This window comes from Rhinoraja longicauda, chromosome 8 (genome assembly GCF_053455715.1).
Source record: "Rhinoraja longicauda isolate Sanriku21f chromosome 8, sRhiLon1.1, whole genome shotgun sequence".
Classification (NCBI taxonomy): domain Eukaryota; kingdom Metazoa; phylum Chordata; class Chondrichthyes; order Rajiformes; family Arhynchobatidae; genus Rhinoraja; species Rhinoraja longicauda.
Window position 1 is genome coordinate 51,935,405 of NC_135960.1, and position 16,297 is coordinate 51,951,701.

General features: G+C 45.3%; 1 protein-coding gene across 6 annotated transcripts in view; it reads left to right on the top strand.

The window, feature by feature from the left end:
- Positions 1–4,770: 4,770 nt before the first annotated feature.
- The window catches only part of LOC144595968 (mitogen-activated protein kinase kinase kinase 20-like), a 109,153-nt gene continuing 97,626 nt past the window's right edge, over positions 4,771–16,297 (top strand). The window contains exons 1-3 of one of the 6 annotated variants that reach the window (XM_078403961.1): positions 4,771–4,881; positions 5,899–6,079; positions 7,181–7,268. In XM_078403961.1, coding sequence (XP_078260087.1) covers positions 5,921–6,079; positions 7,181–7,268 — 247 coding nt within the window. In that variant the 5' untranslated portion in view covers positions 4,771–4,881; positions 5,899–5,920. The other 5 variants (XM_078403963.1, XM_078403964.1, XM_078403962.1 and 2 more) reach the window with 5 other exon arrangements.

Below are 16,297 nucleotides of genomic sequence, written 5' to 3' on the forward strand. Positions count from 1 at the left end.
TCTGATCTAATTTTATGAATTGTAGAATCATCTTCTAATTTACGGAGTTGACGTGCTAGCAATTTCTGTGGTTTATCTCCAAATTCAAAATGTTTTTGTTTAGTATATTGAAAAAGCCTTAAAATATGAGCTGAAAGGATATAATTTAACTTATATTTGAGCACTGCAATTTTATTATGTATTTCAATAGAGGGAGCGATGGCATTTGTTATGTCTAACTGTCTTATCTGACTTTCCAGGTCATTCTGTTCAGCTCGGTTCTTCTTGTTTTGAGACGCTTGAAAAGCAATAATACATCCTCTCACAAACGCTTTAAATGTTTCCCAAAGCAGGGACGCAGGTGTTTCAGGAAGGTCATTTGCGTTAAAAAAAAATCTCAAATTGCGATTTAAGATAGTCATAACATGCTTTTTCATTTAAGATTTGCGGATTAAATCTCCAATTAGTCTGTTTCCCCGTTGCTCCTTGGAGTTTTACCCTAAATGTTAAAGGGGCATGATCGGATATAATAATATTATGATATTTTGAATTATACGTATAAGGAATAAGTTTGGAGTCCACCAAGAAAGAATCAATTCTTGAATAAGTTTTATGCACAGGTGAATAAAATGAATACTCTCGGCCTGAAGGATTATCAATCCTCCAAACATCTTTTATATTTGCATTATTTATATAAGAGTTTAATAATTCACACGACTTGGATTTTGTTTTCCTTTGAGTTGAAGATCTATCCAAATAAGGATCTAATGTACAATTTAAATCTCCTCCAATTATCAAGTTATATTGTCCAAATTCTGGAATGGTATTAAATATTTTTTTTAAAAATAACGGATTATCAAAATTTGGTGCGTAGACATTCACCAATATCAATTTTGTAGAATATAGTTCTCCCACTAATATAACATATCTACCTTCAGTGTCGACTATAGAGGAAGTATTTATAAATGGTATACCCTTACGAATTAAAATAGCAACACCTCTTGATTTAAAGGGAAACGATGAGTGAAATACTTTATCAATCCATTTGCCTTTCAGTCTATTATGTGCTGCATTTTTTAGATGTGTTTCCTGAAGGAACATTATGTCTGCATCAATAGATTTTAAATGTGAAAGTACTTTACCTCTTTTAATTGGTTCATTAACACCCTTGACATTCCAACTACAAAATGTAATACCTTTAACCCCTGTTTTCCTAATAGAATCTTGCATCTTAACCGATAAATGGTCTATAATAAAGCAAATGGTCTGGCACCCGGACTACAACATTTTTCTTGAATGAGGGGTGGATGATCTTTTGTACAGCGTAGAGTGCCTCCCGGAAATATCTCCCAAAAGTATATAATTTCTGAAAAATGACATAATAATAAAAGTTAAATCTAAAAAAAAAATCAATATATAAAAAGTTAAAAGAGTGCAGGAAAAAAGAAGAGACAACTAAAACTACAACTACAATTAGTGCAGTTAGTGTTAGCCAACCTAAGGTGGCAAAAAATCTAAGGACTTCCGTGAGATGTAAAAAAAAATTAATACTAGCTCCGTTTTTTAACACAGTTATTTTTTTTTTTTCCCGGTTTTAAATATATATATATTTTTAGAAGCAAGGGGAAATAAACAGGACAGGCCCAAAGAAATTTAATCCAAAATAGACCAGTTTTCCCCCCTAGGGTGTATTAGTTAAATGTTAAAAGTAAAATTTACATGAGTCAAGTGTTACTTGAACTTCTTATTGGTAGTGATTAATAATATTTTTTATTAATAGTAGTTAATAAAGATTAATAGTCATATAGCTTATTCACTGGTCTTGGAACTTTAAATTATAACGCCTTATAGCCCAATCAGTTCTCTGCCAGTAATTACAGCCGTGGAGTGGTATTCATCCCTTCAGCGAGTTTTCAATCTCTCGGGCGAATTCGAATGCTTTATTATGATCAGTATAAAAAGTTTCTGTCTGCTTGTAGGTGACTCGCAGTTTGGCCGGGTACAACATTCCGAATCTGAGCGATGGGATCTTCCTCAGAATTGATCTTGTCTCATTAAAAAGTGCTCTTTTCTTAACCACCTCAGCAGGATAATCTCTAAAAATACGGATATTGTCGCCTTGGAATGATAAGTTTCTGTTGATAGCGATTCTCGACAGAATATCTTCTAAGACGTGAGAGTAGTGTACCTTTAATATCAGATGCCTTGGGGGAGCGCCAGCAGCTGGCCGAGCTCTCAGTGCTCTGTGGGCTCGATCCAGCAAAGGTTTTGTGTCCAGTTTCAAAACATCCCGTAGGAGTTCAGCAGTGAAATCACAGAGGTTTTTATCTTTCTCTTGGCCTTCTTTAACTCCAACAATCCTTAGGTTCTGACGTTTAGAGCGACCCTCTAAGTCAATGCATTTCTCGGTTACTTTCGCTAGTAGATCAGATAGGCGTTGAGTCTCCGTTAATACCCTTTTTGTTGTTTCAACGCTTGTCTCAGCTAGAACTTCCAACTCGCGTATAGCCTCGTCATGTTGATGTACCGTAGTAGTAATATGCTCCAACTTACTGGTAAAGTCGGAATCCAGCTTTTGTAGTTTAGAGTTTACTTCCACCATATGTTCGTTCATACTGTCACATATTTCTTTCTTCACTGATAACTTCTCACTGATGATAGTTGATATTTCTCCCTTCAATCCTTTCAACGATATTAATTCATCTTTCATTTCCTGAAAATCATCCTTCATACTTGAAAGCTCCTCACCAACTATGGTTCGAAATTCCTCCAATCCAATTTTTTTAGGCTGTGGCTTTCGGGACTGTTTGGGAATTTCTTCTTGGGTCGGCACTGGAATTGAGGCTGAGGCTGATGCTTCCATCTGACCTGATTCCTCTTCCGGCAGCCTGGCCTTGCCAGCTCGTTTTGCAGCAGTTTTTAACGGGGGAGTGCGACTTATCGACATATAAACGGTAGGAGTCACGGTCTAATGACTTCACTCACCCTTCGTTGAAAGTTATCGGCAAATTTCAGTGGACCCGTCCCGTTCTTTCCCCTTTAAGATCGGATTTTCTTCGGAGCTAGTTGACGCGTGGCTTTATCAGAGCATAGCGCCACTTCACCTTTTTAATAGGTCTAATATTTCCTTCTAATTGTGGTAGGAAGTTTGAGCATTCTTTTGTTGTTTGAAGTTTGAGTTTTCTGCATTAACTAATTGAAAATTATTTTTATAATAGGGGGATTGCACAACAGGCGAGGTCAGGACACCTGACCCGTACTGTTCTGTTTTATGTTTGGAATGACTTCTGTTGTGGAACAATTTGCCAGTCCCAATGAGAGGGTATTGCAGTTGAATGTTGCGGCTGCACTTTGCTGCAGCTCGACTTCGCTCGTCTTCTCCCATCAGCGCGTCTCCGGCTCCCTCCTGGTGCTCCGAGTGTCCTGGCACCTCTCCCCGTTCCTGCGCTTCTCCAGGCTCGGCGCCCCTGCTCCGTGCCTCGCTTCCTGCGGTTCTTCGGCCCCTCATCACTCCTGCAGGCTCTCCAGCCCTTCTCCCTGCTCACCATCTTCCTCAGCCGGGCTCTGTGTCCACTTGGAAATCAACACCTCGTAGCTGGGGCCGCCTCGGCTCCCAGCGCCTAGTCCAGTTCTCGCTGCTGCTCGGCCTCTGCTGCCGATCGGCCTCTTCCTCCTCCTCTTCGGGTTCGACACTCCGCTCCTCCTCCTCTGCCTCCTCCTCCTCCAAGGCCGTCGACCACAGCTCCCTGGGCCCTACGCCCTCAGGCGGGTCGCCAACCTCCAGCGCTCGCTGCTTCTGCCCCTGCACTCTCCAGGCCCCTCGGCTCAGGTTCTTCCCGCTGCTCCTCTCCCAGCTCGCTCAACTCCGTCCTCCTCCTCCTCTTCTCTCCCTGGTCGGCGGCCCTCTGCTTCTCGACCTTGCTCTCCTGCCTCTCTTCTCAGCCGCATTTCCCCTTCACCCGCCGGATGGCCAGATGTCTTCCCAGCTGCTTCTTGCGTCTGTGGGCTTGGCAGCCCTTCTCCTGGTTCCTCTTCTTCCGCCAGATCCTCCAGCTTCTTCCCCGTTTTTTACAGCACAAAAATTGACCATTTTGGCAGTTTATTCGAGGTAAGAATGTACATTTTTCATATGTTGCTAGTGTATGCCGGAAGCTGCCATGTCCTCCAGATGGCTTGAGCGACTCCGTGCGTCACTCACGCCTTTTGACCTTACGACCTGAAATGCAATCCCCCTATAGCCTTGTTTCAAATGGCTCTGTATAATGTATGGAGCTAGATGATGGTTACAAATTCGAATGGTAGAAATAAAATGAGCAAAACACAAAGCAGGTCATGCAGAGTACTTGGCAAAGAAATGAGTAGACGACGTTTGGGTTCGGGACACTTCTTCAGACTGGAAAAGGGAGAAATAACATAAAGGAAACATAACTTTTCCTGATCCTGAATTTTTCAGAGCCGATGGATAGAGATGTTTAAAAAAAAGCCAAAAATTAATGCACCTTGTCCGAACCAGTTCATAATGATACGTTGTAACATTAAAAAAAATAAGCGCAACGCCTTAGCAAGAGAGCAGGTCTGAAGGGTCTCGACCCGAAACATCAGCCATTCCTTCTCTCCAGAGATGCCCCCTGCACCGCTGAGTTACTCCACCTTTTTGTGTGTATCTACGCCGAAGCAAAAGTTTTCCAAAATATGCCACAACGCCCTCAAGGCTAGCAATTTAAGGAGAGCAGCGCCACCAGTTGTTTGGCCGGCTGCAGGAGGCGCTCCCTCCCACTCTGGAAGGGGCGGAATTTCCATACAGGGAGTCTTCAGCGGGTCATCGTGTTCCCAGGATCATCGTCCCTGCTCCCTCCCCTTGTTTTCGTTCACAGTCGCAGGCCTAGGGCAAGTACAGCGGAGGTAAGAGCACCGGTGTCTCGTCCACCCCGTCACTCCCTCTTTCCGTGCAAAGCCCACGTCTTTTGCGTTCAGTTATGCCCGGAAGTGTGAGGCAGACCCAAACGAAGTTCGCGCGATTGTTGACTGTGCTTGCCGCAGTCTTGTGCAATCCCAATGATTGCAGCTGAACGGGAAGGCTGGGCTGCAGTGAGTGAGTGGCGGGTGTACGTGTGGGTCGGCTTCTCCCAACTTTCGGTGTTGTCCTGCGTGTCATCGCTTTGGACGGGGACCCGATCACTTTACCTCCCTCCCTCCCTCCCCCCGCTTTCACGTGAGCATCTGCAGGAAAAGGCGTCTTCCTGTCTATAGAAATGTTTATTTTTTAACTTCTAGTCCAATTTCTAAGAAAGTGGCATTTTCTTTTATGCAGCCGTTTCTTTGTAAGTGTTTTATTTTGCAATAATGTCACGGCAGTGGGACTGCACATCGATGGGGAAGGGGGAGGAAGCGACTCGGTCTGGCGCGGTCATGCCGCTGAGCTCGTGCTCCTGGGCTCTGTGCCCGCGAGTGGTGGCAGCAGCCACCGGGCTCGTGCTCCAGGCCTCCCTCTGCGCGCGCCCCGTGTCTGTGGGGGGGCTGGTGCCGGGCGTTCCATGGCCAACGGCCATCCCGCGAGCCGGCCAGTCTGAAGGTTGGAAATGCCCAGTGGCTGCGGTCGATGACCTGCGACCACATCCCCTCCCGTGTCAGCGCGTGCACGGATATAACTGCATCCACGCACGGCACCACCGAGCACTTTGCAAGTGAAGTCCCCCTTCGTCGAGCAAAAACATTGCTACTTTGAAGGGAGAAACGCAGTTCTTAGTTTTTATAGTTGACGTTCAGAGCAAAGTTTTCCTAATCGAGCTCTACAGCAGACACATTATTCATTCTTTGGGAGGTAATTATCCCGACCGAGAAGATAATTTACGATAGTTTGGTTGTAAACTGAGCGATTTCAGTGGCAATTTACTTTAGTGATCACTTTCTATTTTTCAGATTCTGGCCAAGTCATTATGCAATGTTGCCCCTCAGTCCATCATTTTTACAAATCAAGTTCGATGATTTACAATTTCATGAAAATTGTGGTGGGGGAAGCTTCGGTAGTGTTTACCGAGCAACATGGCTGTCTCAAAGCAAAGAGGTGGCTGTCAAGAAATTACTAAAGATAGAAAACGAGGTAAGGCCCAAACTGATTTCAATTTTGACTTCCCCCTGCTTTTATGTTTTCAAGAGAATAGTCATGAATAAAAATCTGGCTAATTTTATGGAGACAATCTTTATTGCCGCAACCTCATTGGTATTTTTGTCTGTTTAACTTTTATGTCATCCTCCAGATTGCAGAGATTCTTAAACATGAATGCAGGCAAACGTTATTTCTTAATAATATTCATCACATTATGTTGAATATTCCCCTAAAATGTTACCATATCTACATCTAGTTTCAAATTGACGACTGGTGAAACTACTCTCCCTGGCAATGTAAAAGTATGCTTTGTAAATATGTGGCTTTAGTGGTTGTGTTAAAGTTTTACCACAATCCGATATACTTGGATCATGCTTATTTGTTTTCAGTCTGAAATTGTTAAATTTAACAAATGATCATGATTTTTCTGTTTCAAGTATATGATATTTTTGTGGTTTTGCTATAGGCATGTTTTGTTCAAGAGTTTTATTGTGCTTGTGTTACTTCATGAGGGAGATGAAAGGGATTGTGGAAGCCCTTGGATCATGCTTGATGTGATAATTTGGGTTAGCATTCATGACATATTTTATTCATGGAGAGCTCTCACAATAAATGTTGTGAAGAAAGATGCAGAGAGAAACACAGGGAAATATTTTATGCAGAAATATAACCAGTAGCTTTGACAAATAACTGCAATCATCAGAAGTAGTTAGACAAAGTTGACAACACATTATGAAAAAAATGTCTTACCTTCCTAATTCAATCTTTTTTGATGCCAGGTATTAACACAAGAAATGGTTAATGGATTTGATGGATCTCCTTTTCTCATTTAAATTTAGTGAAATTTGTTATGGGAGAAAATGATTAACGCATTGTGGTCATAGTTTTTATACAATTTGCACTGTTAGCTAGTGGCTTTTGAAGTAGTCATTATATTTAATTCTAATATTTTCTAATTGTTAAATATGTAACTTTTTAAAGGCTCCAGAGTCCTACAGTGATTATAATACCCACTTTGTCAATTCGATTTACATTAAAAAACTATTGTTTCTAAATGTATGACTTGTATACTTTTGTGATTTAAAACAAATCTAGGCAGAAATTCTCAGTGTCCTGAGCCACAGAAATATCATTCAGTTCTATGGAGCTGTCTTGGAGTCACCCAACTATGCCATTGTCACTGGTGAGTATGTATTTAATATTCCACTCTGTTCCTCTTAAGATCTAAATATGATTCATTAATTACATTTCTTATTGTTACATATCAGATTCATTATGTAGCAAACAGCAGACTTATTTTAAATGTTCCAAGTATCTACAGAGTTTATTCTCACAAGTGCAACATAAAAATTTGAAATTGCTTTTGTTAAATTTGTTGCATTGCTTCAAATAACATTTCAGTCTACGTAGGTGTCTGTGCTTTACGGTTATTCTCATGAATGTTTACTTTGTCTCCATAATCTTGGTTATGTTTTTTGAAATTATATTACTGCTTCCTTCCCCCATATAGTTAAATCTATGTTTATGTTTGCAGATACAACTTTTGATTAATGGGTTTTAACTTTAAAATATATCTTTGCTGTAAATACCATTATTATATTAGATAAAATGCCCATCTTTGATATTTTAATGCAAGTGATTCATCATTCAACAAGGAAAATTGACTTACTGTTATGTTAATTGTATTTTTGTATGGATTATGCCAGAAACATTATTTTAGCTGAAGTACCACCAGATTTGAGATCAGCTTCTTTTATTTTTTTTAATCTGTATTTTCTCTTTAGCTGCACTCTACACTGTTTATTCTTCTATTTTGCATTAACTTGCATATGATCAGCCTGGATAATATACAAAACTATGTTTTTCACTGTATCCAGGAATATGTAACAATAATATACAAATATTAATCCTGACTATATCTTGACCACAATCCACTTGTTCCAAAAATCTGCCACAAAAGAATTTCACTGTTTCAAAATAATCTGATGTAGTAGCTACATGTAGGTCTTTACCACTTTTTCACAAAAAGGATTGAAATCATGCAAAATTGTACCATTTTGAAAATAGAAAAACAGGAACAAATCTGAGCCACATCTAAGAGATCCATCACAAAGTTTGCATGTAAAAATGTGGCCGTTTTTAAGAAAAAGTATTTTGGAACTTGAAGTTGAAATGAGAAAGTTATCTTAAATGCGCATATTCCAATATGATGTGCCCCCTTTATGTAGAGTGCAATGTTAAACCTGCTACAACAGGATTGGTTCTCTCGCAATTGGGTTGAAACCCTGATGCAAGTGTGACACATTGGCTAGGCAAAGTTTGACGTCATCGATTGAGCCTCCTGGATACTTCACAAACTTGCCAGAGGTTATTTAGGTGTTCTCTGAATACAGACTGAAATATTCTGTGAGAGAGGTCATCAGGTCATAAGGAATAGGAGTAGAATTATGTCATTTGGCCCATCAAGCCTATTCTGCCATTCAATCATGGCTGATCTATCTCTCCCTCCTAACCCCATTTTCCTTCCTTCTCCTCGTAACCTCAGACACCCGTAATAATCAAGAATCTATCTATCTCTGTCTTAAAAATATCCATTGACTTGGCCTCCACAGCCTTCTGTGGCAAATTCCACAGATTCACCACCCTCTGACTAAAGAAATTTCTTCTCTTCACCTTCCTAAAAGAACGTTTTTTAATTCTGAGGCAATGACCTCTAGTCCTAGACTCATCCAATAGTGGAAACACCCTCACCACATCTACTCTATCCAAGCCTTTCACAATTCTGTATGTTTCAATGAGCCCCCCCCCCCCCCATTCTTCTAAACTCCAGATAGTATAGGCCCTGTGCCGACAAACGCTCCTCATAGGTTAACCTACTCATTCCTGGAATATACATATGTATATTAGACCAATTGGACCCGTTGGGCCCATTCCTCGTAGAGGCGGGACAGGGAAGGGGAGAGGGTGCCACTTAGCGAGCCCTGGACCCAAAGCCTCTCCTGTATTGGTGTAGCACCCTCAACCCCCCCACTCAATCCCCCTTATCCCCCCACTGACCCACTCCATCCCCCCTACCCCATCCCACTTGCCTCTCCCCTGCCCCCACCCCCACTTTCCCCAGCCCTGCCTCCATCCCCATTCCCCTTTCCCACCCCTATTCCCCCTCCCCTTCCCTCGCCCCCACCTCCCTCCCCTCCCCCCATCCCCACTCTCCCTGCTGGCATCCCACTCTCCCCCCACCCCCAATCTTCCTTCCTCCCCACCCCCATTCTCCCCCACACCCACTCTTCCCTCCACCCACCCCCACTCTCTCCCCCCACTCTCCCTTCATCCCCAGCCCCACTCTCCCCTGCCCCTCACTGTCCCCTTCCCTCCCCGCCCCCACTCTCTCTTCTCCCTTCCCCCACCCCTCCTCCCCTCACCCCCCCTCCCCTCACCCCCACTCTCTCCGACCCCCCCACTCCCATTCTCCCCCACTCTCTCCTCCCCCCCCACCCCATCTCTCTCCTCCGCCACTCCCTCCTCCCCCACTCTCTCCGACCCTCCCCTCCACCCACTCGGCCCCTATGCTCATTCCCCTCCGTGGACCCGTTGGTGGCGAAAGCCACTTATCACTGGCTGTGCGTGCAGGGAGGAGGGAGCGCCGGCATGCGGCGGTAACTGTGGCTGCCTGGGCTGGACTACTCGAGGCTGGTGGCGGCGGCTGGGCCTGGTGGGAAATGGGACTACTCGGCGTGCAGCGCGTCTGCGGCCCGGCCAAGCGGGGATTACTCGAGGCCGGCGGCTGGGCCTGGCCGAGGCGGGACTACTGGAGTCGGACAGCGCGGCGGCAGGAGGAGCGCACAAGATGGCGGAGCGTGAGGATGTGAGCGGCCGCCATCTTTTTGGAGTCACAACGACGCCGTTGGTGGAAGCGGCCCTCGTCGACGACGCCGTCGGTGGAAGCAGCCGCTGAAGGAGGAGGAGAAGAAGCTGCCCACTGGGGCTTGTGTTGCGGTGATGGTGTTGGGCGCTGGGTCTGGGCGGGAGCGGGAACTCGAGGATGCCGTGGGTTGAAGGGACGGAAGGGAAGGATCAGTGGACCATCAGTCCGACCATCTCCCTCCTGCTCGGAGTGTCCCCCGGGTGTGGGCGAGAGGAGAGGGGCGGGCGGCCCCATTAACGGCGGCCATGTTGTTCGGTTGAGTGAGAAGGGAATCCCGTGTGTGCCCCATTGTGACGTCATACGCAGAGCACTTTGAAGAATTTGGTTAGAAATGAATTTTTTTAAATCTCTCTAACCAAAAATAGAAGAAAACTTGTTATAAACAGTCACCACGACAGTGGTGATTAAGGTGGTGCTAAAATTGTGGTGCTATGGTTTACCGTTTTGGCTGTAGGTCCACATGTCCACAACCAAATTTCAGAAATATATATATATATATACACACACAAGATCTGAGTTTTTGTGTATATATATATATTATATATATATATATATATATATATATATATATATATATATAATATATATATATATAAAGCTAGATAGATGCAATTTAAGATGGCGGTGCGTCCAGATGCAGCGGCTTTGCACTCCCCAGACTGATGCAATTCGGAGCGGCCCAGCACCGAACGCGGCTGCTAAAAAAACCAGTGAAGTACATCCAGAAAACCCCTAAAACTTAAAGAGCTCACACTAAAACTCACCTACAGTACGAGGAAATCCAGCACCGGCACCAAAATTCCGACGGTGCTGGCGGCTGCACGTCCGGACACAGTGACATCGCGCTCTCCAAAGCGCTGCAGACCACGCAAGGCAGACCGCTCATGGAGCCGCATGGAGCAGCCCAGCAGCAGACGAGGCGGGAAAAACAGGTCACGGAATCTTCGTTTAAAATCCGCGGCCCTAACCTCCACCGAAATCCAGTCGGAGCCTGTGGCGGCGAGTCCGGACACAGCGGCAGCGCGTCCCCCAAGGCACTGCAGCTCATGGAAGGCGGATCGCACATGGAGCCGCACGGAGCTGCTCAACATCGGACGCGGCTGCGAGAGACTGTCTGGTGAATACTATAAAACCCGCACTAAAATCCCGACGGAGCTAAGCAGAACAGCCCCCTGCATCACCACACCGGAGGGAAGGAGACGGAGTCAGCGCAGGGAGAGGAAGCAAAAACGTGGAAGGAGAGCGGGGGTGCAGGCCAGGCTACGGAGGGCCCCACAAAGACCATCCCTACCAAGCGTCTTTCTCGCAAATGTCCGGTCACTCTCCAACAAGCTGATGAGGTAAGGCTATGGATCAACACCCAGCGATCCCTGAAAGACTGCTGCGCGCTGACCTTCACGGAGACGTGGCTCAATGCGCTGGTTCCCGACGGGGCTGTGGAGCTAACGAACCGGTCACTACATCGTGCTGATAGACCAAAGGACTCCGGTAAGAGCAAGGGCGGTGGGCTCTGTATCTACATTAACAATGACTGGTGCACCAACCTCACTGCAATAGAGAGCTACTGTTCCCCAGACCTGGAGTACCTACTGCTTAAATGTAGGCCGTTTTATCTGCCTCGGGAGTTTACTGTGGTCATCATCATGGCCGCTTACATTCCCCCACAGTCTAATGTTAACCTAGCGCTAGCACAGCTGCATTCGGCCATCAGCAAGCAGCAGGATGCCCACCCCAACGGTGCCCAAATTGTTGCCGGGGACTTTAATCAGGTCGACCTACGAGGTGCGCTCCGCAAATTCCACCAGCATGTGCAGTGCCCTACCAGGGGCTCAAACACGCTGGATAAAGTGTGCACCAACGTAAAGGACGCCTACAGAGCTCTCCCGTGCCCACCTCTGGGACAACCCGATCACCTCTCACTGTTTCTACTGCCCGCATACAAACCCCTCATCCGCAAGACCAAACATACAATTAAGAGAGTCAAAATATGGCCCGAGGACGCCACCCTACAACACCTGGACTGCTTTGATCGCACCGACTGGGACCTGTTTGCACAACAGGCGACCTGCGGTTCTGAGGTAGACTTGGAGGAGTACACATCCACTGTGCTCTCCTACATCAACTGCTGTGTGGAGAATGTCACAGTGGACAAAGAAACAAAGATGTACCCAAACTAGAAACCATGGATGAGCAAGGAGGTACAGAATCTGTTGAGGGCACGCAACAATGCCTTTAAATGTGGTGACACTTCAGCATACAGTGTTGCCAGGTCAAACCTGAACAAAGGTATAAAAAGGGCCAAAGACACCCACAGGCAACGGGTGGAAGACCACTTCAATACCACGGACACCAGAAGCATGTAGCAGGGTGTCAGGGACATCACTGGCTACAAGGGCAGCCCTGCCTGCCCCCACAGCGATGCCACACTAACCAATGACTACGGTCCCCAAGTGCCTGAAGTCGGCTGCCATGGTGCCGGTGCCGGAAAAAAAAAAATCACCAACCTGAACGACTACTGTCCGGTTGCCCTACCTCCCATAATCATGAAGTGCTTTGAAAGGCTGGTCCTCTCACACATCAAAAATCGAGCATCCCTGCCTCACTGGATTCGCATCAATTTGCATACAGGGCAAACAGATCCACAGAGGATGCCATCTCTCTGGCACTTCACACTGTCCTGACTCACCTGGAGAGACAGGGCACGTACGTGAGGATGCTATTCATAGACTATAGCTCTGCCTTCAACACGGTCATCCCCACCAAGCTCATCACCAAACTCCACCAGCTAGACCTCAGCTCGTCATTATGCAACTGGATCCTGGACTTCTTGATGGAGCGTTCGCAGGCAGTGAGAATGGGCCCGCACCTGTCCTCCACTATCACCCTGAGTACCGGCACACCACAGGGCTGTGTTCTGAGCCCTATGCTCTACTCCCTATTCACACACGACTGTTCCTGCATTCGACACCAAGTTTGCAGACGACACAACGGTGATTGGGCTGATCACCAACGGTGATGAAACACACTACAGGTGCAGAACCTGGCGGACTGGTGCTCAGTTAACAACCTGTCCCTAAACACCTCCAAGACCAAGGAGCTGAACATCAACTTCCGTCGATCACACAACGGGGAATACGCTCCGATCTTTATCAATGGGGACAATGTGGAGAGAGTGTCCAGCTTCAAGTTTCTGGGCACTCACATTTCGGAGGATCTCACATGGTCTACTAACACCGCTGCGCTGGTCAAGAAGGTGCAGCAACGACTGTTCTACCTGAGAACACTGAAAAAGTCTGGTCTGCCCCATCAGCTGCTGACGACCTTCTACCGCTGCACCATAGAGAGCATCCTAACGCATGGCATCCCCGTGTGGTACCTCAGCTGCATGGAGGCAGAGAGGAGAGCTCTTCAGCGGGTAGTCCATATAGCTCAGAAGACTATCGGAACACAGCTACCAGCCTTGGTGGACATCTACAACACACGATGCCTCAGAAAACCTACCGCATTCACAAAGACTCCTCACACTCCTGCAATAGTCTGTTCGAAATTCTACCATCGGGCAGACGCTACAAGGCCTTCTACGCCCGCACCTCCAGACTCAGGAACAGCCTCATCCCCAGGGCCATAGCTGCTATGAACCGGTCCTGCTGAGCCGGATGGTCACATCGCAGTGAACCGGCACAGACCTACTTGAACTTTAAACTGTTTTAAATCTGTTTCGAATTTTGTTTCACTGGGTTGTATAAATTTATACTGATTAGCTCATTAATTTATTGCATCGTATGGAAGGCGCATTCCTAATCTCGTTATACCCCTGTACAATGACAATAAAGATATATTGTATTGTAAGAATGCCTAATCTGAGTAGTTAAGTTGTACAATGTGGCAGATGCTGACATTTGTCAGCATTCACTGACCAAAGTCCAAGAGGTTGATCATTCAGTAAAACCAGTTAAAGAATAAATCATAACTTAACATCCATAAGACAAAGTACTTTACCAACTTTCCCCAGTACATAATAAGGTTTCCACCAATGAAGATTCACGGCAGGATCCTGGAAAATGCAGACCACTTGGCATATTTTGGGATCCATCTCTCTTCTGATAAAATTTGCCGCCATCTTAATTGTGTCAGCACAGCCTTTGGTTAATTAATGAACAGTGTGTTTAGTTTCAGTTTAGTTTATTGTCAGGTGTACCGAGGTACAGTGAAAAGCTTTTGTTGTATGCTAACCAGTTAGCAGAAAGACAATACATGATTACAATCGATTCATATACAGTATGTAAATACTTTACTCTCTACACCAACGACTGCACCTCCACAGACTCTGTCAAGCTCCTCAAGTTTGCGGATGACACTACCCTGATTGGACTGATCCTGGGATGGGGAGGAATCTGCCTACAGAGGGGAAGTGACACAGCTGGCATCCTGGTGCCATCGCAACAACCTGGAGCTCAATGATCTCAAGACAGTGGAACTAATTGTAGACTTTCGAAGAGATCCTCCTCCCCTCCCTCCACTCACCATCAACACCACCATAGTCACATCTGTGGAATAATTTAAGTTCCTTGGAACCATCATCTCCAGGGATCTTAAATGGGGCTCTCTCATCTCACCTTGGCCACAAACTTTTTGAAGCACTTCCCTCTGGAAGGCAACTCCGGACTGTCAAAGCAGCCACAGCCAGACATAAAAACAGCTTTTTTCCACCAGTGATAGTTCTACTCAATAACTAAAGTCTGTAGTCTCTTTTTTGCTCTGGTTTATTTTCACCCACATGTTTAGACCGTAATGTTGTATCCTTATTGTTTTGATATGGTTATGCTTTATTCTTAATTGTTAACTGTATGTTTGTGTTGTCATTTGTGAGCAGTGCACCAAGGCACATTCCTTGTATCTGCATACTTAGCCAATAAACTTATTCATTCATACATTCATAAGGCAATAACGTTTAGTGCAAGGTAAAGCCAACAAAATTTGATCAAGGATTGTTCAAGTGTCATCAAAGAGGTAGATAGTACTTCAGCACTGCTCTCTGGTTGCGGTAGGATGATACAGGTGCCTGATAACAGCTGGGAAGAAACTGTCCCCGAAACTGGTGGTGTGCATTTTCACACTTCTATACCGTTTGCCTGATGGGAGAGGGGAGAAGAGGGAGTGGCCTGGGTGTGACTCATCCTTGATCATGCTGTTGGCCTTGCTGAGGCAGCGTGAGGTATAAATTGAGTCAAGAGAAAGAAGGTTGGTTTGTATGATGATCTGGGCTGCGTCCCCAATTCACTGCAATTTCTTGTAGTCTTGGATGGAGTTGTTCCCAAACCAAGTTGTGATGCATTCTGATAAAATGTTTTCTATGGTGCATCTGTAGAAGTGAGAGTTGGTGACATGCCAAACTTCCTAAGCCTTCTAAATAAGTAGAGATGTTGATATGCTTTCTTGGTTGTTGCTTCAATATGGGTCATGCAGGAGAGGTTGTTGTTGATATTGACTCCTTGGAATTTGAAGTTTTCAACCAATTCTACTTCGACACTGTCAATGCAAACTGGGGTATGTGTACCGCTTCGCTTCCTGAAGTCAGTTACTCTCTTCTTTATCTTGCTCATATTGAGAGAAAGGTTGATGTCTCGACACCAGGACACGAGGTTCTCAATCTCCTTCCTGTACTCCGTCTCATGATTATTTGATATCCGGCCCACAATGGTGAATTTGAAAATTGAATTAGATTTGTACATGGCTGCACAGTCATGGGTGTATAAAGAGTTAAGAAGGCTGAGAATGTATCCTTGCCGAGTACCCGTGTGAGCGTTTGAAGAACTAAACTGAAGACCTGACCCATAGCTCATGGTCTGCTCAGCAGCATTAATACCTGGCCCCCTCATATGCTTCTGAAACTTAGACCACCAACAGCGGGCACCTCAAGACATTTGAAAGATAACACAAACACCTTCTCTCCAAAATTGAACAAGTTCACTGGTACGACAAAATGTGCTGGTTCGAAGGGCCGAAAGGCCTCCACCTATTTTCTATGACAAGAAAAATAATGTTGTTTTCCCTTATCTCTAATTACATTCATTTGGCTCAATTGGATAGACTAAATTGTTTGCACAGTGCTAACCTATTTTCTCTCATTATCAGTTCCTGCCAAAGATACTAGAGTAACAAGATGGACCACTCCATTGAAATCGCCTATACTGAAGTGTAGTACGCAAAGGAGCGGAACGGCCGCCATTTTAGTAGGCAAAACCAGCCGTTCTCTATGCTGCTCGCTGTGTAATCAGTGTTGTGGG